General features: G+C 28.9%; 2 protein-coding genes across 3 annotated transcripts; one reads left to right on the top strand and one right to left on the bottom strand.

The window, feature by feature from the left end:
• Positions 1-6,338: 6,338 nt before the first annotated feature.
• LOC126666932 (septum-promoting GTP-binding protein 1) lies at positions 6,339-11,882 on the bottom strand. Its single transcript, XM_050359851.2, has 6 exons — positions 11,354-11,882; positions 11,082-11,202; positions 10,882-10,978; positions 10,747-10,786; positions 8,793-8,876; positions 6,339-6,609 (listed from the first exon to the last, which is right to left on the bottom strand). Exons 1-6 carry the CDS (start codon positions 11,699-11,701, stop codon positions 6,445-6,447), a joined length of 855 nt encoding a protein of 284 aa, XP_050215808.1. The 5' UTR covers positions 11,702-11,882; the 3' UTR covers positions 6,339-6,444.
• A 10,973-nt stretch (positions 11,883-22,855) lies between these two features.
• LOC126670234 (uncharacterized) lies at positions 22,856-27,184 on the top strand. 2 transcript variants are annotated; one of them, XM_050363912.2, is made up of 9 exons: positions 22,856-22,998; positions 23,222-23,409; positions 23,612-23,724; positions 24,486-24,564; positions 24,770-24,798; positions 25,492-25,585; positions 25,907-25,996; positions 26,107-26,293; positions 26,618-27,184. In XM_050363912.2, exons 2-9 carry the CDS (start codon positions 23,266-23,268, stop codon positions 27,073-27,075), a joined length of 1,194 nt encoding a protein of 397 aa, XP_050219869.1. In that variant the 5' UTR covers positions 22,856-22,998; positions 23,222-23,265; the 3' UTR covers positions 27,076-27,184. The 2 variants fall into 2 exon arrangements, with proteins under 2 accessions (XP_050219869.1, XP_055960763.1); XM_056104788.1 differs by having other exon boundaries at positions 24,453-24,564.
• Positions 27,185-27,464: the final 280 nt, after the last annotated feature.

Below are 27,464 nucleotides of genomic sequence, written 5' to 3'. Positions count from 1 at the left end.
TGTTTTTGTTTTTTTTTTGGTAAATGATCAGTAAATTAGCACATCCACAAAAGATGGATGGCAAAAGGAGGCTAGAACAAAGCTAGAAACTATAAAAAGTTACATAAAAAGATCAATACATCTAAAAACATCATTGCCCGTATATGAAAATCCTTGAACTCGCGTCTTGTGAAACTCAACTGCTTTGCATATCGTCAAGAAAAACAAAGAATTAGTATCCGTATTTTCGTCTTCAAAGACCCTTCTATTTCTAGCCTTCCATAAGTGCCAAACTCCATAGAACCAAAAAAGTTTCCATAACTTGCGATGTCTTCCCTCCGCTATCGAAACCCATTGAATGAAAAAATCATCTATGGATCCAGGCGAGACCCAACTAACATTGCATTTGGAAAGGAACAAACTCCAGAATTTCCAAGCTAAATGACAATGTAAGATAATATGAATACCCGTTTCCTCCGCCGGACAAACTAAACAAGAAATAGATTCAAAGTGAAGGATTTGTCTTCTAACCAAAGTTGCGTTTGAAGAAATGCGATCTCTTGCTAACAACCAAACAAAGAACTGAATCCGAGGCGGGAGAATCTCCTTCCAAATACGCTGAAGAACAATGCTCGGAGACCGATTATGAAATTTCAAGTTTAGCAGCTCAGACATGGCCTTGGACGTATACTGATCCTGCTTTAACCATGCAGGTTTGTCTGGAGAATGACAAAGGACGACGCCCTGAGGAAGCTGCTGCATGAGATCGTTCAGGCGATCCTGTTCTCCTATGCGAAGCCGACGAGACCATGTGAAGCCACTGAACTGCTGGATTGCCGAATCAAAAACTGCAGCTACCGTTGCATTTTTGTTTCGAGAAAGGAAAAATAAATCTGGGAATGAAGAGCTCAGCAAGTTCGAGTTCCAATTATCCTCCCAAAACCGAATTGATCGCCCATCACCCACAATCATCTCTGTCGAATTTTTGAATAATTCCCAGGCTTCATTGTTCTTAACGCAAGCCTTGAGAATTCCTCTCCACATGGGCGATAGCTGCTGAACCTTCACTGCTTCAATATCAAACCAAGAATTAATCGAATTGCTACTGGAAATCACTGTGAACCAAGTCGAGCTCCTGTCGGAAACCATCAACTTCCAAATCCATTTCATAAGCAAGCAAAAATTCTTGGTGTTCAAAGAGGTAATACTGAGACCTCCCGAAGAATGGGGAATGCAAACATCCGACCAACTCACCTTGTTGAAACCCCTATTATTAATATTCCCAATGTTTTTGTTTTTGTTTGTAAACTATCTATATATGTTCTATATATATGCTATTTGTATTTAGTAACTCTACTTTTTCGTCTTTATAATTTCTTGAATTATTGAGTCATAATGTTGGGATATTTAATGCCTCATTGCATTCAGTTTTTTTTCTGGTCGGTAGCTCAAGATTGTATTTCTTGCAATGCCTCGTTTGTGGCGAGAAGCATTCTAAATTCTATTATTATTGATTGTTTGTGATGTCTCAGCCATATGATAGTTCAATATGCTCATCAACGCCCGACTCTGAGATGTGGATCATCAAGATGAAGAAACTTGTTCATATTTTCTTGCATTGTCAATATGCAATTGGCACATCTTGTGTTTCATTCTTGCATGGAGTTGCTCCTTCTTCTATTGGTCATTTCTTTATCTGTTAGAATGATTGTTCATTACATGCTTATAAGCATCTGTGCAAGTTTGGTTCTTTTATATTTGAAAACTGTGAAAAGCGAAAAATAAAAGAGTTTTTAGAGTCCAATCAACTCATATTGAGGTTTTAGTTTATTTGGTGATATTGAGAGTATTTATGTTTTTGTTGTTTTGATTCCCATATTCCATACTCTGGTAATAATGTTTTTAGCAATGTTTTAAAAACCGGATCGGTTGAACAGCGAACCGGCCAATGATCCGGTCTGAAACTGCAAAAACCGGATCTTTTAGTTGGACCGGGTTGAATTGAATTGAATCATATTGAACCGGTAAAAACCGGTGAACCATAATTTTTTTCAATTTTTTTTAAATTTATCATTGGACCGGTGAATCGGTCATTGGACCGGTTGAACCGAAAATCGATGGTCTTACCGGTTCGGCCACCGGTTCTGTTTTTAAAACACTGGTTTTTAGATATTTGTGTTGTTTTGTTAAATTTGTCAAACTTTTATAATCTGCTTTTCTTTGACTTCTTGTTGAGTCTTTCATATATATATTATAATAACCAATACAAACTAATAAATGACATAAAGAGTTACTTGTATACCCTTCTATTGATAATAGAGCTAATTAATGCTATTAGTATATTAGTCAAATTTTCACTAAATATTCACCATTTTTTCATAAAAGATATGACTTTAAATGAGGGTAAAGATGGAAAATTAAAGGAAAAAATTATAGTTATGTTAGTTTTGTCAATTAAAATGGGACACCAAAAATTCCATATTTTGTCAATTAGAGTAGGATGGAGGGAGTATTAAACTAATTTTTTTTTTTTGTTCAATTTTATTTCACACAAATTTGACTTGAGTAGCAATCGAACAAATTACATGGTCGAAGTCATCCCAGTGATTATACTTTCACTGTTTTTTAGCTAGTTTTTTCTTTAAAGTTATGTTACCATCTAGTTTCTATATATAAATTTACTTTGAATTTTTAGTTCTTTATTATTGGATGGAAAAGAGGCGTGCACTATACTTGTTATTAAACATGCGTGAATATAATTTGAATACGGACTAAATAAACAAAAATTTGAAAATACAGAGATCAAATAAATAAAAAATTAAAAGTGTAAAGATCTTTTAAATAAAAAGCTTAATCTATTAATACAAATTTATTTTATCATTATTCACATGGTAATATTAACGGCAACTGAAAACAAGTATGCAAATTTCGTCCAAAAAAGACTTATCAGATTAAATCCATAAAATATAAAAATTTAAGGCTTAATTATTTAAAAAACCTCCACCTTATAATATTTTTTCGTTTATACCATGACCTAGGAAAAAGTTCATTTATACCCTTTTTTGATTTTTTGTTTTCAACTCTACCCTAAAGCATTAAATTGAACTTTTTTTATCTAGAAAAAGCTTAAAATAATCCTTCATTTTTTAACTTATTTCTATTTTTTCAAATAGAAAAAAGATGATATAACTCTTCTATTTAATTATTTTTAATATTTTCATCCTATAATTAATTAAATTGTCAAAAAATAAAATTTTGGGGTACAATTGAAAACGAAAAATCAAAAAAAAGGCACAAATGAACTTTTTTCTAAGTCAGAGTATAAACAAAAAATTGTTTCAAGGTGAGGGTTTTTTAAGTAATTAGGCCAAAATTTAATGAATATAAAATTTTAAAAAACGACCATATAAACAAACAATAAAAGTATACGGATCTAAAGATGGATTCGGCCAAAATACATTAGTATCACAAGCTCATCCTAACCACATCATATCCACGTCACAATCACATTCTTTATAATTGATTGCCATATTACATAAAAGCCAGAGATAAAAGTTTGAATTGATAGGTTGACTTTTGATTTCAATAGTAACTGAAAAAATAAATTAAAATTTGATAATGCACCAAAGTACAGGTTTATATCTATGAATGAAAGGGAGCACAGAGGGCATCATAAATGCTGGTAAACATATGCAGATATGAAATAGAAAAAGAATCGAGAAATGCTATTCAACACGAAACAGCAATACACGAAAAATACTAATCTTTTACAAGTGGTGACATTCAATGCTAAGTGGTTAATGCTTATGTGTGAAATTTGATCTCTGTTCAATTAAAAACTAACTCTTCATTTTTTTTCCTTTTCTTTTACAACTCATTATTTATTTTTTCTTTATTTATTCTATGTTTATTACACTTTTACTGAAATTAATGTCATTTTAATTTCTTGAACTTGAATTAAAAAACATCTTTTTTAACTAATTTTAAAATAAATAATTTACAAAATTTAATAATTAGATGACGATAATATTTTCTTAACAAAACTTCAACATTTTAAATAATAATTCTTATAAACAAAGAATTAAACTGTATGGTAAATATAAAAAAACACAGTGTAAAAATGATGAATTGCACCTAAAAAGATCAAACCATAACGTATTTTGCATTCTTTTACCGCTTAACAAAAGTATGAGTAATTATACCTCAAAAATACAATAACTAAATATCCACTAAGAACTTAAAAAATATTTCGTCTTTGCTCATTTTTATTTAATACGTTCTCTACTTTTAATTTTTTTTACGGAGAATTTAGTCCGTGCTTTCAAAAAAGTAAGTAGCTTATCACCTAAATTTTCATTTGATCTATCTTTGACATTATTTCTTTAAAGTCATCCATAAATTTTTTTAAATTTTCATTAGCATCTTTTTAATCCTTGATTTTGTTATTTCAAACCATTCTATTTGAACATATCTTATATTTCACTTAGTCATCGAATTATTGAATTTTTTTAAATTATTTATTTTAAAATTGGTTAAAATAGATGTTTTTTAATTCAAGTTCAAGAAATTAAAATGACGGTAGTTTCACTAAAAACATAAAACAAAGAATAAACAAAGAAAAATATTATAAAGAGTTATTATATAAATAATAAAAGGATAAAAAATAAAGAGTTTGCATTTTAATTGGACACAGAACCAAATTTTATACACAAGCCTAGATAAGAGAACTTTAACCATTTAGCATTCAATGCCACGATTTTTTAAAGGATTAGTGTATTTCGTGTATTGCTATTTCGTGTTGAATAGCATTTCTCGAAAAGAAAAAAGCAATCAAGATAGCTATAGCCATATTTTTTTTTAACAGAGATAGATTAATTTAAACTAACTACATCTACGACATTACAAATATATACAAATTATACGCCATTCACGCCATCCACGCCGTGTTACGTTGAATACATCGCTTTACGGGACTCGCCATTGTGGCGGGACGATGCCGCATCCGTCGCTTCTAACGCTTGTAGCCTTCTCCATAAATCTTCAATAATCTTCATCTTCTTTGTCCACATTCGAACCCACGCCCCTTAAGACTTGATGCCTCACTCTTAACCAACTAAGCTAGAGATCATTGGCAGCTATAGCCATATTGATTTGTGCAGATTGTATTAAATTAAGTTAAAAATCTTATTATGCTTACCCTATCTTTTTGGTTATGTCGTTCACATCGCCCGTCGCTGTTCTTGGAGTTGCCAAAGGCTATCAATAGCAGCAATCATAGTAAAAATAGCCATTAAAAGTCAAGATCTGTGTTTTGCTTTGCCCAAGTGAACCAAACTTGAAAGAAAAAGATTTTGCTATATATAGCACTTAAAAAAACATTCAAAAATCGTTTAGAGTGTGATGCAAACACTAAGAGGATATCAACCCAGTTGAGATGTTCGGCTTTAGAGAGTCGGAGTTCGAACCCCCAACCTCATACATTGGTGAAAGAGTCTTTTAGAAATTAGGCCAAGTTTTCAGGGTTTTTGATGTGAGGCACCTAAAATTCTGAATCAGTGCCTCTTTCGGAATTAATTCCGAAAGAGTGCCTGGTCCCACCCGTTCCGCATTCTAGGAATGCGGAACAGGTGGTGTTCCGCATTCCTAGAATGCGGAACGGGTGAGCAGCTGATTAACTTTTGTTAATCAGCTGCTTAAGCACGTTCCGCATTCTAGGAATGCGGAACGTGCTTCCCCAATAAGTGTTTGGATTTTGCTTTAGGGTTCTATTTACAATCTATAACTGTAAACTATTTATCAAATGGTTGTAACTTATTACATTATGTATGTTAATCAAATGGTTCTGAACTCTTTTATTTTTTTTATTTTTAAGTTTCATTTTTGTGGGGGAGGTGTCACTTTCTATTTTTTTTCTTGAAAGTTATTTTACATTATGTATGTTAATCAAATGTGTTTAACTCGAAACCGCATTAGTCATAGTAGTGATATGTATGTTTCAGATTGTTCGATGTATGTCGATGTATTATGTTGTATGGACGAAATGGTTTATGTGTGGATGTTATTAAGCAATTGAATATCCGACTCGGGCCTATATGACATGACCGATCAATAGAAATACTCCAATATTGTTGCAGTATCGGTTGTGCTTGAACATTGGTTATATTATATTATATTGCAGGATGATTATTTGTTGCTAGACTTATTACGAATTTAAAAGCTCACACTTCTATTTTTTAGTGTCGTCACACACAGCCTATATTTTTTGGCAGTGACACTATAAAGTATTCTCCTCTTTCCTATTTAACATATTTTCTTCTTTTGAATTAAAATAATTTCTTTCTATACAATAAACGGGAAAATAATAAAGAGGAAATTATCAATTAAAAAGGAAAAAAGGGCTTGTATAACCAATTTCTTTCTCCCTTTTTGGCTATGTACAAAAGAGCAAAATTGCTAAAATAAAATTTAAAAGTCAATAATAGGTTCTCCAATTCTTAAATTTCTGTCTAAAGTCCAAGGAAGATTGAAAAACTTAGCCATAATGAATTTGAAGATCTTGTTCACATTTATGTTATGTTTTGCACTTGAAAAGAATAGGGTTGCTTTCATTGCCTTTGCATATCCCCTTGCCTGCATAATTCATACAAAAACTCATTATACAAATTTGTTAATACAAATATAATTTCCAATTGCTATACTGGTCAAATATCAATTATTTGTTCTTATTTGTTTTTTTTTTCAATCTCTTTACTTACAATTTTTTTATTCCGGTTACAAAAAAAAACATGAAAATTAAAATTTGACAAGTACAAAGATTGGAAAGATAATTTTTTTGGAGCAGGAACTTTGTGAATAAAAATGATAAAATATATGGATTTCAGAGTGTGTTTATACCTTTAGATTCCAAGCAAGTGTATTGCGGATGTTTGGAGTGTATCATTTGCAATTGAGCAAATTACACTAAAACCCTCCGCATATGCCATAATTTACAGTTGGTACATTTTGTTTTAAAATCAAACAATTTGGTACCTCACTTTTAATTTCTTTAACAATTAGAAATTTTTGTTAGTTCCATTAATAATTTGGTATTCACTTTCAAACGATTTGATAACTCACTTTCAATTATATTAACGATTTGGTGCCCCATTTTTAAATAATTCCTCACTTTTAATTCCGTTGACAATTTGATATCCAAATAATTTAACAGAAAGTTGCGATTGTTTGTAAAAATAAAAATAAAGTATCAAATTATTTGATTTTTAAATAAAAGTTTTAAACTGTTAATCAAAAGATATTTGCTCTTTGTAATTTTGACTATTTATTTAGTGCACGAGTGACTTGAGATACTAGAAAAATATATTCATACTAGTTCAAACATTATTAGTATGTGATTTGAGATACTAGGAAAATATATTCAGACTAATTCAAACACTATTAGTATTTATTTTTCATATTAATTATAAGAGAGATCATCACAATTTAACTAGTATTATTTAGTTTTTCCTTTTCTCTTGATAGATAGTTTGTGATGATCTCTCTTATACAACACGTAAACTACTATAGTTAAAATTAAATGTGTATATGAAACTTATAAATCAAAGGGAGTATAAGATGACCAAAAAGTAATTTGATTTTAAAAGAGAATGGCATTATTTTCTCAATTCCTTTTTTTTTGTTAAATGAATTCCTTATATTTAAACCATATGTATTATTATATTGTAAAGTTTTTAATTCAAAGTGGTCCCTTTTAGCTTATACATAAAACGCGGTGAGAGGAAAATAAAATGTCACAAATGTCAAATTGTCTAAATGAAATTGACAGACTAATTAAAGAGTAGTAAACAAGAGTCTTCTCTGAGTCATCTCAAAGAAAATAATTCTTCATATTTTACATGCCATGTCACGTTCTTGAAAATTTTAAGTACTACATCAATCAATCACCTTATGAATTTATTATATATTAACTCATGACCTCAATCAATTAATGAGCTTTTATGATGTTTCTCTGAGTCCTTTAATTTTAGTATTTTAATTTTTAAAAATATCATTTCAAAATCAGTTGAAAATACAAATAAACAACATTGTCTTAAATTTGAGTAAAGAAATAAACTCTCCTATTTATACGATCACATCAAATTTTAAGTATTTTTCACTTGACATTTAAAAAATTATCATGTGGTTTACTACTTAAACTATTTAAATTGATAAAAAAACAAATTAATAATCCATTACATGAAAATACTTCATAAAAAAAAAAATTATGGCAAATTGTTCCATTAATTTTGTATTATGAATCAACTATATCTAAGAAAAAATAAAATACATATAATTTAATATTTTTAATTTATTTTATGATAAATAGGTCCATATTAATTAAAATATTCATAAATATTTTGATAACAAAATAGAAATTCATAAAAAAAAATTGATAACAGTATAAGTTATTTGATAAAAATGGATAGGTAATTCCATAAATTATTCTTCAATTATAGAGTAATTTCTTCTAAAAATAAGTTAAGGGCCTGAAAGGTATTTTATTTTTTATCAATTAAACTCTTCATCTTTTTTAATTGTTGTATGGATATAATTAACACAAATCAGAAAATTGGTGAATCAAACTGATAAAAGAAGATTACTCAAGATATATCTACAAATTGTATTACAGTTTTGCACATTTATAAATTTATTATTATTCTATAATTGCATTTAAAACATTCAATTAGAGATGATCATTTTTGTAGAGTAAAAAAATGATTTAATGAATAAAAAGATGAATTATATATAGTGAACATATATCGGAAGTTAAAGATTACCTGAGTAATAATTGCCCATTGCAAATTTGGGGGTAGTAGCACAAATTCATCAAATTTAGTCCCTATTAATATAGGAATTGCCGTCTGAAATTTCAAAGAGGGAACAAAACAATAGGCAAGTTAGAGATTAATATAAAACAAAAAAATTACACAACAAAACCGTTACATCATATCATTTGTACAATAAATTAATAAAGTATCAGTCATATGTAAATTTTAACGATTAAAAAAATGATAATTATTATTTAAAAAAAATTATCGCAAATATTCATTGATTTTAATATGATTCAATCATTGTATAGATGAACACTGACCCAGAAACCATCACTTATCTTAAAGCGCTGGTGGTCTATAATTTGTACATTGCTGATGCACCCATACAGCTAGTTCTTATATTATGGCTCCACCGTTGGATTGGATTTTTGGTGATATCATTTAGGGGCCGTTTGGTTTAAGGTTGGGAATGAGAATCAGAATGGGAATCGGAATGATAAGGAATGGGAATGGGAACCGGAATGAGAAGGAATGGGAATGGAAATCAGAATGAGAAGGAATGAGAATGAAAATGGAAATGGAAATGATTGTTTTCATTTTTTGTTTGATTCAAAGTGTGGAATGGGAATGGGACTGGGTAAAATTTAATAAAAAAATTATTTATTATTTTTTTATATAAAAAAATTATATTTTTAAAATCAAATATTTTTTTAAAATAAATTATTTCTTAAAAAAATATTGTTTAAAAAAAATAAAAGAAATATTTTTTTTATTTTAAGTATATTTTTTAAAATTTAAAAATAATTTTTTTAATAATTATATATTTATTATTTTTATTAAAATATTTTATTAAATTTTGATTCTTATTCCCAAAAGTTCATTTTCATGGGGTAAGGAGGGGATAGGTGATTTCCATGGGGTAATCACATTCCCATTTTTTATTATAATTTGACAAAACAAACACAAATAATGAAAATCATTTTCATTTCCATTTCCATTCCCCTTTTTTTGGCAAACCAAACGGCCCTTTAGTAAAATAGGTGATCAATTAAAGCTATCACTAAATTATGTGGCCCATTAATTGAATTTTAATCCTTTCTGTGTTGGAGTTGGTACTATAACAATAATGTTGATTAACTTCTCTTTAATTGCTCTTTAAATGTTCCTTATTGCTATATAATGCCACATTTAAAGCCAAACCAATATGGAGTAGCTATCTTTAATCAATACACTATATAGCTATCTAACTAGAAAAATGAATAATTAACCAACTTGTTGTTAGGTTTAATGTCCCAAAAAAAATCTAAATCTTTTAGTTTTTTTTAATTTTATCCTGACGTTAATTATATCCAAATTCACATCTTTAGATTTTAATTGTACCTAATTTTAATTTAAAAAATTTAAATAAATGACTTATTTAAATTTTTATTCAATAAAAAAAAGATCAATTTAATACTTGTGAATAAAATTAAAAATGAAATATGTGAATTTAAATACAATTACAACTTCATGATGATATTAAAAAGTGGTAAAGGTTGAAGTTTTTTGGAATATTGAACTTTGTTCTTATTGTCGAGACTGTTGGATATTATACACCGCTGAAAATAACTTTTTCAACCTTTATATTTTAAAATTCCCTATTTCAATCGCTCGATAAGTTTCTAATTTATAAAATAAATATGACCTCAATTGATACTTAAACTAAGGAAAATTTTACTTGATACAGTTTGTTATAAATAAATCCCTCTATATAACCTCTGCTATATATAAATTATGAAACTAATTTATTTAAAAATAATCTATAATTATATATCCAATTTAAATAACATAATCAAACTATAAAATTTCAAATTTGAGTGAAATTAACAATAAAATAATAATGTCTTAGAGACCCAACAAACAGAACCAAATTGGTGGCAAAGAACCAAATGTTTAATGAAAAAGGAAACTGTTTACGAACCTGATTCCATTTTCTTGCTTGACTATACCATTCAATTACGCTGCCAAATTTAAAAACACATAAAGATTGCATTAGTGTAAATTAATTATAATTAATATCTTCACCAACAGAAGTTAATTAATTAATTAGTAGTACCTGTTAAGAGTACACCGACTAGTAAGATCAAACATGAATAAAATTGCTACTGCATCTTTACAGGCAATAGGAACTTGATCAAGTGACCTACTATCACCTGCTTTCAAATTAGTAATTAATCAAAATTTAATTGAATAAATACTAATATAAAATTAATTCATTAATCAAAATTTAATTAAGGAAAATTATTAATTAATTACCTCCTACATCCCATATACTAAATGTAATCCTTGCACCTTGAACAAATAATGTTTTATCCATTAAATTTAATCCTCTCATCTCCAAGCATTTCTGCTCTTGCTCATCCCCTACATACTTGACCTTTTCAAAACCAAAAATAAAATAAAAAAATCAATACTAAATTTAATAATACTACTTATTATTAATGACTAAAAGTCTATTAATATTTATAAAAATTAAGTAAACATAAAAAAAGAATTTTCCTAGGAAACAAACAAGTAATCATGCTTACCACGAAGCTAGTTTTACCAATCTGGCAATCACCAAACAAACTGATCTTCAAAGGGACTAAATCAGAATCTGTGCTATTACCATTAAACCTTGCAACTGCCTCCTCCGGTGGAGCCACTCCACCGGATTCAGTAACCTCCGGCAGCAAAGAAGAAGACCGGAGAGTAAGCCGGCGATACCTAATAGGCTTACCGATTGAACAAGAAAGAATTTTATCCAAAAGAAACTGAAAAAACTGTCTGAAAGCTGACACACGTTCAAGTATACTCCACTTTACATTGACATGATGAACGTTAATCTTCCTGCAAATATGTGTCATCTTCTCATAAACTTTTGTAATCTTCGCCATTGATGAAAAGCTTTATCATGGTGCGGTCTGATGAATGTTCTGAGTTTTTTTTAAGGTTTTAAAGAGTAAGCTGTAAATAATGGAGGTGGTGTTGTGTTATAGGATGGGCGGTTGACCGGTATTTTTTATGTATTGCCTAAACAGTCCAATTTGCCGGCTTTTTGGGTCGAATGCACTATAGGGCATGATGGTCAATGTTGGGGTCTTAAAACCCATCTAGAGATCTATACAAGACCAAACTCCAAGAGAGGATAGGTGAGAAGGGTGTTTTAGTCATTTAGGTGATGAGGCTATTTTGGTCATTTATCATGAGAAGGGTGTTTTTGGAATATGAATTAAGATTGTGTTGGTGGTAGGGGCGAATAAACGGCCGGTTAAACCGAATTAATCAATTTACCTGTTTTATTTCGGTTAAAGGTTTTTGTTATTTCGGTTAGTTAGGTCATTTTAATAAAATATGTTAGTTTGGTGGCGGCTAAATTTTAAATACTTATTAATTAAACTAATTGAATGTATTTTTATGTTTTGTTTATTGGTAAATATTATTTTTACATTTATCGATCTAATCAAATTAATCAACTGATTTTATTTGTTAGTTTTATTTTTTTATTGAGTTATTTATTTTGGCCCATTTAGTTAAAAAGAGTAATGTAATTAATTTTGTTTTATTCTCCATTAGCACACATATATTTTGAATATTTTATACTTTATCAATAAAAATATCACTTCATAGTATTTAAATTTTATTGTTAATAACACTATTAATTATAATACATTCTATTAAAAACTAAATTTTGTTTGTCTATATACACAAAGCACAAGAATCTTGTGAGGTGTTATTTAGATAGGAAAATCTATAGATTGAAGAATGTGATGCTTATTATATTCAAGAAAGATATTTGAGGTGGGGAGACTACATGCTGAAATTTGGTGTGAGAGAATTGAGGCTTGTTAATAATATAAAATTACATATATAGTTTAAATATATATCTTTGTTAAGTTGAGAGAATAATGTTACTTCTTGGTATTAAATTATAAATTTTTCAGAAAGAAAAAGAAAAAGAATGAGACAGAATGATTATGCTTTTTTTTTCAAATTTTTCTTGGTAAAGCATTAAAAAGGCATTATTCTAGATGTTGAATTTTTTAGTCTATAAATTAGAGGAAACCAATTTAATGAAATTAATTTAAATCATTAATATGAATTAGTTTAAAAGCTCTAATGGCATCATCAATTTTTAATTGATTGATAATGGCCAAAACATTATAACTTTTCTTCACCATCAATCATAAATAATCTTATTAAATTAACAAAAAATAATTACAAAACCTATAATAATTCAATAATCAATCCAAATGATGAATTAGAATTAACCCTCAAACCATCATTAACTTACCTTTTGAGATAATTAGCAATTCAATTATGCGGGCTAAAAATAGTACTAATATGAAAATTAAAATAATACAAAAACAAAAACAAAAACAAAAACATTGATAGGATAAGAACAATATATAAATGAATCAATGACATGCACATGAATGTTGGTATTTGATTGGTGGATCTAGATCACTGCACTTTAAGCCTTCGGAGAATAATGATCAGCAGAACCAGATTTACCATAAAATGGCCCCAACTTCCTTTCCATAAAAGCCTTAACCCAAAGTGTTCAATACTTTCAATTTTTTTATATCTTTCATTTTTATTTAATTAAAAAATTTACTAATAGTAATTATGAGCGTGTATAGTTGTTGGTTTTTTTTTTTTTACCAAAGGGTTTTTAGGCCCATAGTTAGAATTCATTAATCAAGATTAAATTACATAAAGAAAGTCATATCACAAAATTAAAATATGATCTATCAATTTGTAGATTTAGAAAACTAACAAAACTATCATACAAGCTAAATAAATCGAAGGAGCGGCAAATCTAGCCATAGATTCCGCATAAATTTTTGACGCAACGAGAAGCAAGAGTTCCGTTGGAGCGGGACTTGGATATGCCCTTTACTCCGATAGACCGGCCATACACGACCCGCTTGTTCCTTTGAAAGTTTGTATTTCCGATCATCTTGTCAATGAAATTCTAAGAAGATAGATCAATAGCTTTTCAAATCGTAGATCTACAAGCGATTACTTCGAAAGCCCGAACAATCGCTAAACATTCTTGAACGATCTAAGAAATCAAGCCACAAAATCCTACAAAATACAAAAAAATCGGAAATCACCTTCTCCCACCCTTCAAAATATGAAAATGGAGAAGAAGTTTTTAGAGAGAAGGGAGAGCAATTTTTTTAGAGAGAGAAAAAGTTCAGTCCAGACAGATATAGTTGTTGGTGAGTTATTAATAATTTTTACTTTAAAACAATTATTCAACTAGCTCATATATTTATAATTTTTTGGTCTTTCTTAAAATTTGACAATGTGGCTTATTTTATCAACGTGTCAAACTAGTTAAACGTTTAAATTCGGTCTTACATGTATTTCAAGGTAAATATTGCGCACGTTTTTTCCGTAAGAAAACGGATCTAAAAATTTAAAATAAATCAGTAGGGACTAGATAAAGAGAACAATAATTTAAAATACATATAAATATAAGGTATTCACTTAACTCAATTACTCGGTTCTAAAAACCCTTAACCGTAATTGAATCAAATTATTTAACAACCGAACTAACTAAACTGATCAATTAAATCAAGATAGAGTAGTTAATTAGTATGGTTTTATTTTTACTTTTAATGTTTTTTTTTTCATTAATAAAACTCAAATCTAAAATCTTGTCGGAGGATCAAACTGCTAATCACTATATATTGATTTAGTTTGTCAATATATATTCAAGAATCAAGTGACGTCACCGTCTAATATTTCACAATTTTTTCAAGTTAATTAAAATTGGTTAATTTTTTTTCGGTCACAAATTAGTCACCATCTTAGTTTGGGTATTGGTTATAGCGGTGCTGAATCTTTTTCCTGAATCAACCATATATGTATATTCAAATCATTTCCTATGGTTGTTGGTGTTATCATTAGATGTGCCAATGGGTCGCATTCTTTTTACAAGCAATTGCAATAGAACAATTCATTTGCTGGGATAGATAATAACTTATCCCAATTTTTTTAAAAACCAAACCGGGAAGACCACCGATTTTAACAGATTAAAAAAATTGATCCAACTAGATAAATATTGGTTTAATTTTCAGCTCAATCCGGATTAACTAGTACAATCTAATTCATTTCATTTGGACAGTTAGCCATATTTTAATTTAATTAATTCAATTTTCCGGTCCAATCCGATTTTTTAACCAATGATCTATCTAGTTCCCCCAACCTTACCCTTCTCATAGAACTACATCCAAAATATTTTGTTTTTCTATCATAGTTGATAAGAACAAGGTTGTAGTCAATTTTAGTAACATTTATCCAAAGCCTTTTGACAATTTCTATGTTTTATTGTCTCTTGAGGTTTGGAGTTTGTATTCAATTGCAAAACTCCAACCACAAGCACACAATTTAACACCTCTGAGTTCAATGAGACTACACTATATAAATCGGGACAGTTTAAGTTAATTAATTTTTTGATAAATATTATTTATTTAAATAAATTCAAATATATTTTAAAAAAATATTAATCTTTATAATTCTTTACTTAAAATCTAACTCTCTACAAAGGAAAATCTATTTTTTTATTTTTTTATACGAATGATGGATTATTATAACATATCATTAATTTTTTAAATTACTTAGTTTTTTTAATTAATTCACAGCTTTAAAATTAAAAAATTTATGTTATATTAATTTAAAATTTATTATTTTATAGATTTTAGAAAAATAAAATAAAATATACCTTTGTTGTATTAAAGTAAAAGCTATCAAGATCATCATTACAAGGTGGAACACTAAAATTATATAAAAGTGAAATTATGGAGGTGATTGTCATTGTCCCATAAATTGAAATATTTAGAAACATGTCATTTTGTGCATTTGATTTGGTAGAGATAGTTCCTAAAAAGAGTGGACACCTAGACTAGAACTACCTAACTACCTTTCATACACCATTTTGTTGGCTATATGTGGCCTTTGGTGATGTTAGTTAGGATATTAAAAGGTATTACCAAAACTAAAATGATTAAAGAATGAGAGTTTATTCTTATCAAGTAAGAATGAGTAGCAATGTTAAAACTTATTCTAATTTTATGGCTAAACGCATATTTGGATCCCTGCACTATCACTTTTTTCCAGACTGGGTCCCTACATTAAAAAAGTGTAGTTTTCTTCCCTACACTATCAGGAATGTTTAATGCAAGTCCCTCTGACACTGCGAGTTAACGGAAGGCAAACGGAATGTAACGTAGGGACTTACATTAAACTTTCTTGATAATGTAGGGAAGCATTTTATAATTTTGAGTGTAGGGACTCAATTTTAAAAAAATTATAATGTAAGGACTCAAATATGTGTTTGGCCAATATTTTATTTTGAAATTTAATAATTTTTTTATTTGTACGTTGCCATTATTAATAATCATTATTGTGGGTATGAATTTATATATATTAGGCTTAAATTTTAAAAAATTATTAAATAATTTAAATTAATAGAAAGGTAATAAAAAATTATTTGATAAAATAAATTATTAAATTCACAACTATGGAACAAGTTTGGTTACTATAAAATTATTAGAAATAAATGACAATTTTCATTTTATTTTTTAAATTTATTTTATTATTAAAAATTTATTCAAAGTTATTTAGTATGTTGTTTATTTATACTTGGGTTAATGTCAAAAAAAATCACAAACTTTTACATGTTTTTTCATTTTAATCACACAATTTAAATTTTGTCATTTTCATGCACAAACTAACATTTTTTTGGAAATTCATACGCAGTGCTGAGATGACAGCCATTCATTGGTGTAAAATGACATCCACCTCAACGAATTACACTAATAGAGCCGTGACATCTCAACACCGTGTATGAATTTGAAAAAAAAAATGGTAGTTTGTGCATGAAAATGAACTATATGATTAAAATGAAAAAAATATGTAAAGTTCGTGATTTTTTTTACATTATCCTTTTGTACCTTGCTAAAAATTTATTATTTTTTATTAATATAATTTTTATTTCATTACACTAAAATAATAAGCATTCATTTAGAATAATTTTATAATAATTAAAATAAACATATTCAATTAAAATAATTTTTTTAAGTTAGACTCATTTTAAACTATAAATGGTTAAATATTCGAATTTTGGATCACGTGGACTTATCCAAACTTTTTTAAAATAAAATAAAATTTTTAACGCATTGTTTGGCCATATGCGTAAGACACAAGCCAATGAAATATAGGGATTTAAAATAAAAATTCCTGATAATGTAGGGAAGAATTTTAAGTTTTTGAGTATATGAACCCAATCTGGAAAAAAATTGTAATGCAGGGACTCAATCTGAAAAAAAATTATAGTGTAGGGACTCAAATATGTATTTGGCTGAGTTAACATGTCCTAGTCATCATCTGCTTTTTATTTCCTTTCTCACCAAGCTATGCGTGTAACACACGAGCTAACGATATTTAACGGAGGGACTTGCATTAAACATTTCTGATAGTGTAGGGAAGAATATTACACTTTTTTAGTGTAGGGACTCAATCTGGAAAAAAGGGATAATGCAGGGACTTAAATATGCGTTTGGCCTAATTTTATCGAAAAATTTAGGGAAAAGGGTCATTTATGCCCTTATGGTTTATCTCTAAGATCAATTAAGCCCTCAACATTCGAAAAGGTTCAAATATGCCCCTAACGTCTTAAAATATTGACAACCAGGCCCCTAATTTTGACGCATGAATGAAACGTTAGGGGCCTAGTTGTCCAAATCGGGGGCTTAATTGTTCATTTTTTAAGACGTTAGGGGCATATTTGAACCTTTTTGTACGTTGAGGGCTTATTTGATCCTAATGCCAAACCCTAAGGGTATAAATGACCCTTTTCCCAAAAAATTAACTAATCACTAATCGAAAAATTTAACTAATCACTAATCAGAGTAAGTAATTATATATGTTTCCGTCTAACGGTTTCTGAAAGCGCAGAGCCCTTTGTCCGAAAAAATATATTTCAATTTAAAATTAAAATAAATATTTCGAATGCTGATAACATCATATGATCACGTAATATCAATGCATTATCAAATTTATAGTAAGCATTTAGGACAAAAAAAATACATTGTTGATTCTTCAATTATTTTTGTAGTCCTAAAAGTAAGTCAAATTTGTCTCCACGAGTACGCTTTCGATTGAATTTTTGTCTCGAAATGACCTGTATGAGTTTTTTTATTGAGAGATCAAAAGTTCAACTCTCCCTAAGATTATCTCCTTACTTGGATGTTTGATTTTTTAAAAAAAAAAGTTTTAAGTGATTGGTGGACTTAAAGTTTGAACTCCTTTTAAACTTTCTCAAAACTTTTTGCTTGATTTGTATTGTTTTGACACAAAAATAGAACATTGTATATAATCAAAGACACAACTAAAGTAAATAAATAAGTATCCATCATTCGTTCTCAATTTATTGAATTTATGAATTAAGCCAATAAAAATAACTCATTACCTAAAGCATATATTCATCCAATTAAGTGGGTGTTTAAATCAATTTATTTATGTGTAAATAATTCTTTATCTTCTAAACCTGCTCTTTGTAAGTGCTTGATGAAATTTAAAAAATTATACAGTTTATACATCTTTTATCTTTTATGAATCCAATGAAGTAAGAATATCTCATGGAGTATTACATTTGATAAATTCAATTCTTGAGTTGGCTTGCAAGATGTAAATTGAACCATTAAAAAAGTAAATATTACGCCCTCCATTTTTTTTAGTTGTTACTTTAAACAAATATATTTTTTCATCAATAGTTGTCTTTTTAAGAATTTAAGATAATATTAGCTATTATCTTTTAAATTTATCCCTTCCCTAATAAATGATTCTATGACTCAATTTATAAAGTATTTATTACATAGTAGGGTTATATGAGTATTTACTCATATAATTTAAGACAAAAATCCCACTATCTTAATATGTACATATTAGTTAAATGGACAACTAAGAAAAATGGAGGGAGTATCCACTATCGCGTTATTATATACCAAATTAATAAAATATTTATGACAATGAATATTTAATTTTTATTTAATTTTATTATTAAATATTCTAATATTATAAATATTATTAATTTGTTACACGAATGACGTGATATAACGGTTCTGTTGAATATTTCTACTTGAAACACTCTCCGGCCAGATAGCCCTTTCTATCATATCATTGTTGTTCCAATGCAATTACTTATGGTTAGACCTGTGCATCGGTCGGTTCGGTGAACCGAACCGAAAAAATCGAAACCGAAACTAGGTAGAAATCACCAACCGAATCGAAACCGAAATAAATCGAACCGAAAAATGTCGGTTCGGTTCGGTTTAATTCGGTTAAAAATCGATTTTTTTTGAATTATATTTTATTTTTTTTATTTAAAAAATTTAAAATATATTGATTAGAAATATTGTATATGAGTTATTTTTATATTTTATCTATTATAAAAAAATAATTAATGTATATATTAGCTATAAATAAAGAATAAAAATAAATAAATAAGTATATTAATTTTATTTTAAAAAAAATAACAAAAAAAATATTAATTCGGTTATTTCGGTCGGTTCGGTTTTTAGAAAGCCAAAACCGAACCGAAAATCGAATATCAAAATTTCATATTATTAGAAAACGAACCAAACCGTTTTAACCAAAAAATCAAACCAATATTAAAATTTCGGTCCGGTTCGATTCGGTTTTCTCGGTCGGTTCGGTTTCTGCACACCCATCCTTATGGTCCACTTCCCTTGTGCAAACATTGATTTTCATCAACAATAATTTAAGGTTGAAATGATATTATGTAAATTACAATTTAAATTTTTAAACATAAATATCCAAAGATTGAATAGTCTACAGTTATGATATAATTAATCAGAAATTTAAGCCAGCGAGATTTTTTCTATAAGTTTGCTCTAAAATTAATAATGAAAGAACTTGTATTAATATTTATTTTCTCTTTTCTCTACCATTTTTCTTTGTTTTTCTCTAATATGATTACCGACTACGCAAGGAGGAGCCGAGGAGGTGTATTTTGGCGTTTGTTCTTATAATTTTTTTTGTTTTATTTTGAATAAATATGCTCTTTGATGGAATTGTTCTCTATTTTCATGAATTGTTGTGGTTATTTTGTGTGATTTTCTGTTTTGTTGGTGTGATTATTGTTTGGTTAATCAATATTATGATGTTTCGAGCTAATGAATTAGTTCTAATGTCGTTATTTTACTTTTAATTGTTATGTTATTTTACCTTTTATAGATAAAACGAATTGCAACAATTTTCTCTATCTTTAATATAGATATCTTATTTATTTCAGATCATTAAAAATCTTTTAAATTTTTTATTATTATAAATGCCACTGTTTAAGCTAATGAAATGATAGTTACCTTTGTAAAAAAAATAGGCCTAATGTCTTAAAAATCCCCGACCTTTTAGCCCCTTTTCAATCATACCCTGACGTTGAAAATTTGTCAATTTTACCCTATTTTGCATTTTTGTGTTTCAATTGTACCCTGAAAAATTAAATTAACGTCTTTTGCGTTTGGAAATTTGTTTAGAACATTCTCCATGTCTCGCATATATTAATTGTATATTTTTAAAATTTATTTAAATTTAGTTAAATTAATTAAGAATTTAAATTAGTGTTAATTTGATTATGGTTTTTAGTTAGTTTTTAAAAATAAAGGACTTATTTGTACTTTTTTGAATAAAAAAGAATTTAATTTCATGTTTAGACTTAATTAATTGAATGATTTCATCATTTAAGTAAAACAATTAACAAAAATTAAAATATTGGGGTACAATTGAAAACGGAAAATTCAAAAGTGGGTAAAATTGACAAATTTTCAACGTCGGGGTGGAATTGAAAAAAAAGTTTAAAGCTGAGGGGTTTTTGAGTGATTAGGCCAAAAAAATATCCAAAGAAAATGTCTTTTTTTGAGTTCTAATATTCAACTAGCAACGAAAAAATCAATCATAGTCATGACAAATGATTGTTTTGAAAATCACCATTACTTAATCAAACTCATATTTTTCTATAAAAAAAAGTTAGTACACTCCTTAAAATTGATAAAATACATTAATTTTTAATTTTTTTTTGATATTTTAGTTTCTGTTCAATTGATATTTTTTTAACAAGTCGAATGAAAAAAATACAAATTCTGAATATTTAGAAAAATAGTGTGTTGCACCTTCATAATATAGATAACAAATATTAAGTTATAAAATACCCAAATAAATGTGTAGTGAGGCATAGCTTAATCTCCAAAGGACAAATTTAGTGACCAATTATGTTGATAAAGAGGTCTTAACCAACAAGCACAATAATATAGTACTTTGTTTTCTGAAACCAAATAGTATATATTTTAAATAGGGATAATTCGAACAAAGGTCAATCGGAGAAGAATAATGTTGATTTTACATGTCACCAACTCATAAATAGTTTGCATATCAATGTCCCACGCTTTGCTTTTTTAATATATAGTTTTTGCACATAAGATATATCTTTGTCTTTTCTTGTGAGTATAAAATAAAATCATTAATTTTGTAGAGTTCTAATAATGCAACTATGTGATAGAAAATAAATAATTTATTTATAGTTTTATATAAATTTTGATATCTATAAAATCTAAATACAAATATACTAAACTAGTACTAAATTAGTAGAAGCGTCTATCTCATACAATTATTATGCCATGTCATATTTACAATAAGTCAATAGAAATTTATAATAATTTTTTAATTTTTTTAATCACTAAAACGTGATCGATATATAATTGATTTGTTATATGAATAATATATTGCATCGGTTGCACTCAATAATTTTTTCAATTAGTAAATAATTTCTTTTGACATTTTGTTAGCTAATTGTTGCTTTGGGATAAGTCCTTATTTTTTTTAAAGTGGACAAGTCCTTATTGAATGAAGAAATTTAAACTGTCAATCTTTTGCTCCAAGTTTCAATATAGTGAGATGTAATTAAGTAAATGATCACTTTTGACAAATTGAACACCTGTCAAATCTTCTTTTAAAATTTTTAGTGCATAAAATAAAAAAATAGCTTTTCCCTAAAATTTCATCTATTTTGTCTAAAAAACCTTAAACAATTTTTTTTTTCAAAGTAAATTACTTACCGACCGCTTAGATATATAATTAACAATTTGATTCTTTTTATTTTGAAAATCTACTTAGTAGTTGCCTAGTCTTAGTTCCGCCAATGAATAGAGACTTCCGTTAATATTTTTTTGTTAATTTAATCAGTCAATAAAAAAATTCAATTAAATCTTAATGAAAATTTTAAATTCAAAATTACCCTTAAGTTATATGATTTTTTTTAACTAAAGACCAATTATTATTTTTTTCTTTTTTCATCTTCTCCTCTTCTTTTCATTCTGCCGATAACCTCTACCACTACCGCCTTTCGATGAAAACGACATACACCACCATCATCTCAGGTGGAGCAAACGCATCTAGAAATTTGTCTTGGGCACACCTAGACGTGTCTGGATTCACTTGAGCAGAGGCTAAACCAGATTCCTTGGGCCTCTGCTCTAGGTTCGCATCTGCTTAGGCAAACCCAGACGTGAAGAGGCAAACTATGATGCGCATCTCAGTTTATCTAAGGCGAACCCAGTCTGGGTTCAACTCTGCCAACTGGAGTTTTCTTTTAAATAATATACGTAAGGATAATTTTTGTCTTTTCGTTTGTATTTAACAAAAAAAACATGAAAAATTAACATAAGAATTTAATAATGTATATAACTAAAAATAAAGGACCATTAAATAAATTTTTGAAATGAAAATACCGAACTGTCAATTAAGATATATTTGGTTCTCTTAATTATTTATGTATATAGATTCGGGAAGAGAGTGAGAATTAGTTGTAGAAAATGGGTTCAATTCTCAAAACCTTAAACTTATAAGGACTAAAAAAAATGAAATACATTTCCAGGAACCAGTTAGTTAAACAAATGTAAGTACATGGGCCCTATGATGGGTTTAGCCGCAAAACTACTTAATTTTGATGGCAAAGCCCTAAACCCCAAATTAAAATAATCATCCTCTTCCACTGCTAATTCTGCCGCCTCTGCCACCGCGCATTCCACCGTCTTACTTGTACTGCAATTTCATCCCGCAGCTGCTTCAAGCATTGTATGTCCGCCGCTTCTGCCAGTGCCGCATGGTAGCTTATTTTCTTAATGTTAATGTAAATGCATAGTACCATTTTAATCAAAATATTAAAATTTAATTAACTTATTTAAGTTTTAACATAACATTTTGTTGCAATTGTATTCAAATTGTTTAAATCAATTCATAGTTGAGTGAGATTGCTAACTAGAATGACACTGGTGATGCATAATACACGTGCAATTATAATTAATTTTATTTAATCCGCCCAATTTCAGATACTTCATTGCTTAATTTCAATTCGTCCAAACAAAATAAATAAATGGGTACTGAAGTTGAAGTTATAGAGGGGAGATTGAAGTCATTTTTGGAGCAATTCAAAACAGAGTGTGGGATATTTGAAAGAATTGTGTACAAAAACAAGAACCAGCACAGAAGAAGCTCTTACTTTCACTACCTCTTAAAGGTATATAATTTTTCTTTTTGTAACCATTTTTTATTTCTTTTAATAAATGGTGAATTTTTCAATATTTTATGCAATGCAGTCTTTGTTTTTCTTATGAAAATAATGTTTATTGTTAAAACTTGGTCAGCTAAGTAGATTTCGTTGGTGTTAATTTCATGTTATGTATTTATATTCTGACTTTATAGATTGGATTGGGATCTAGGTGAGAAGGGATTTGAGGCTTTTGCAATCAGCTAAGTTGGAAGAGATACTAGCTTCCTGCTTTCATGTGATCACGGAAAGAAAACCTAAACAAAAGGTGCATCTCTTAGAAAGGTACGATTTTACGCTGTTTCAAATATGTATTTAGTGCTTATATATACTTTCATTACTTAAGGGCGCAGTTTGTTGCATTGTTGGGATGTAAAATGCATTGATATTAGTAGGATAAGCTTATAAAACTAACTATAGAATGAAAGATGGAGATTTGGTATTATTGAGATCACAGATGTAATTGTTTTGGTATTATTAAGATCACAGATGTAATTGTTTTGGTATTATTGAGATCACAGATGTAATTGTTTTGGTATTATTGAGATCACAGATGTAGTTGTGTTGGTATTATTGAGATCACAGTGAACTCTTATGATGCAGTTTGTTTTGGAATCAAGTTACAAAATTTACACACTATTCATGGTGATTGTTATGGTTGTAAAGTACTATAGAACTTCAGAAACTAAATTAGTATTCTTAATAGCAAAGGTTCTTTGTACTATAGAGCTATTGATGCTGTAATGATTTGTTAATAAGAATGTTTTTAGCATGTATACAGATGAATGCATCAATTTAAATGCATAGGTATAAACTTCATCTTTGTTCTTCTCAATATAATGGAGTAATTGCATTTGCTGCTCATTCTAGCTCTAAAATGCTGTCTCGTGCATCCATGTCTGCAAATCAGTAGAAAAAAATATTTGATTTTGTAAATTTTCTAGAGTTAAAACATAATGTGGATAGTCTTGGAATTCAAAGAGATTATGTTCATTTCACTTTTCTTGAGTAAGGATAGAAGTTTTAAAGAAGTTCATAGTTCACAGTTTGAAGTGGAAGAAATGTAACCTTAGAGTACCTAATTTCATGGAGCGACTCCTAGGAGCTGCGCGTTTACTATCGCAGGTACATTTTCTTTTTTTATTCCTGGCATACCAACCCTTTTTTGTTATTTACTTTTCTTGTAGTTGGTACTTTCCCTTCTTCATTGGCTTTATGAAAAAAGATGACAGTTTTTAAATGTTGCTATGCTAGTTTTTGTTGAACTACAGCAAACAACCAAATGCAGATGGAACTGGAAATAGTTTTTCATTATCTTTTGTTGTTGCAGATGGTTGAGCCAATGTTGAAGGCAGCTACGTATCCTTATTCTTTAATTTTATTTTTTGTTAAATTGTAACAACATTGTTTTTTATGTCATTTTGAGCCACTTGTATTTGTATGTTTTTTTTTAATGATTTGAAATCAGTTTTCCGTCCTAACTGTTCCTGACTTCAATTAGTGGCGGGCAATTATTATATTTGTTTATCTAGTTCAGTTTTCTTGCTGAAAAATAGTAACTCAAAAGGGTAAAAATAGAAACATGATTTGGTGGTTTTAGGATTGTTTATGATATAACTTCTAAGGGTGTTCCTTGCTAGATTTTGTCCACTATGGGTTTGGTATTTGCACAAATTTCTGATTCAGGTCTTGTCATTGGAAACAACCCTCTAAAGCACAATTTTTCTTTTGAAACTTGCTAATTCAGTCACCTTCGTTCCCAGATATCTCATTTGCCAGAGTTTCTAAAGTGAAGAATCTAAAATGCATGTTGTTAATTGATTTACCATCTGGTTCTTCGACTTAAGGTTCTAAAAATTGTCATTTTTATTTATTTATTAAATTTTGAAGAAGCTGTGAGGTTAACAATTATAGCTCTGGTTTTACTAGCTTCTATTTCGTATTGCTGCTTGGAATATGGGTGAGCTCTCTTTTACAGTGAGACTATTCAAAAGTCCGTATAGGGTGCATTATTTCTTTTTTCGCGTGGACGATTCCCTTGACATTTATTAGTGAGATATCTACTCTGCTTGCACGCTCCTTTTTTATGGGATTTTCTTTGACAGTCTTGGCCCTCCTTGCACGCCTTCGAGTTTTGGTCCAACAAGTGAGTCCTTGTATTGTAAAATTGTTTATTGCGGTAAAAACAAATTATGGTACAGAATGATGGTATGTGAAAAGGGACAAAAATTCCTATCGCGTTGCTATGACATGTGGAACAATAATCCACCAGTGCGATAAAAGTACGCCAAGTTTAATGGTTGATTTAAGGGAGAAGCAATTAAAAATCATTTATAAGCGGGTTTTTGTATATTCTTGGAACTTGTATCTTATCAATTTAATGCAGTACCTAGATTTCCAGACTATTGCTACTAGTGTAAAAATATGCTGCTTTTGATTGGATCATACATTTGATCTTCTCATGCAGATTTTACTCGATGCTGTTTCAGCATTCAACATGGTCTCTTCTCTCTCCCAAAAGAAGCAATCAGTTAAGATTACCCAGGAAGGACTTGAGGTTGGTCAGACTTTTATGTGCTTTCAAATCCTTCAGTTCTAAATTCTTCTGGTCTCCTTTTACCTTTAGATCTTGCTTACTTTCATTTTATCCTTTAAAATTTGATGCAGGTATTTAGGGAGTATTATCCGATAGATAAGGAATTTATCACCTTAGATTGCATATGGGAGATGGACAAGTTTGTTTTGCTTGAAACTACACACAACATTGATGTGAAAAGTCAAGATGAGGATCTTGGAGAAGCTTCTAATGAAAGATCGGCCCTGCAATACACGAGTATTGAGTCATTTCTTGGAGGTGAGTATATTTGTCGCGGTTTCCTCTTTAATGTTGCCCTTTACTCCGATTTTAATTATCACATGAACACCCAGGTATTGGGAAACAGTTTCAACTATAATTTCTGAATTGCATCTTCTCCATAATTTCAGGACTATTTTTCAATTAGGTTTCACTTTTGTTCATTCATTTTTCTCGTTTTGTCTCAACTTCATTGTAATGTCCACTAGCTAATATACTCTGCTCACGTTGTATTCAATTTTCCCCTCACCTTTCCTAATATTTACTGGATTATATAGCTCAGTGTTGTATTCATTCATGTTGCTATTTTCTCATGTACAATAGATGATTCTCAAATCGGGAACATGAATGAGAATAATAACACCACCGGAGAAGCTTCTACTCAGTTGAAGGAAGACAAGACGGATCTGTTTGCTTGTCCCGAAAGGCGCAACGAAGAGGAAGTTGAAGGTGGCATTGAACTGAACAATAATCTTGTTGATTTACAAACTGCAAACGCAAAATTGCCTCCAGAAGGTGACATACTAGCAACATCAGGTTCATCTCCAAGCTCAAAAACGTTCTCTCTTAATTCAGGTGCAAGGCCAGTAGCATTTCTTTCGGTTAAAAGACCAGCACTCTCTGGAGGAGCATTCACATCAGTTAAAAGACGAGCAACTTCAACTTCAAACTCAAATATAACAAATCTTGATTCTGACGAGTCTAAAACAGATAGTAGAAAAAATCAGGATTCATTTTTTAATTTGCTAACGGGAGGAGATTTCAAAGAAAGTTTGTTTTGATTTTTGGATCCCAAGCAATAGTTTTGTTTTTTGACAATTCACTTGATGCATACAAGTAAATGTGTTGTGAGTTTTAAAAGATTGTATTTGATATCTCTCTTTTATTTTATGTTTACATCAGTTGCAAAGATGGAATAAAAAATAAGTAAGTTAAATTTAACTGATGATTAATTGTTGAAAATGGTGGTATTTTTAAAACATGATGTGGCGGGAGTGTGCAAAAATTATATTTTAATTTGAGTTTTAAACCGAACTATGCTTAAATAATAAGTTTGATTTTGTTTCTACAAATAATTGTTCCAATTTTGGTTATTTAAAAATAAAAATAATAATAATAATAATAAATAAATCAGATATCAAACACAACTGATATTATAAATCACAATTAA

This window comes from Mercurialis annua, linkage group LG2 (assembly GCF_937616625.2).
Source record: "Mercurialis annua linkage group LG2, ddMerAnnu1.2, whole genome shotgun sequence".
NCBI classification, from domain to species: domain Eukaryota; kingdom Viridiplantae; phylum Streptophyta; class Magnoliopsida; order Malpighiales; family Euphorbiaceae; genus Mercurialis; species Mercurialis annua.
The sequence above is the reverse complement of the archived record's forward strand: the minus strand, read 5'-3'. Positions and strand labels throughout refer to the sequence as shown.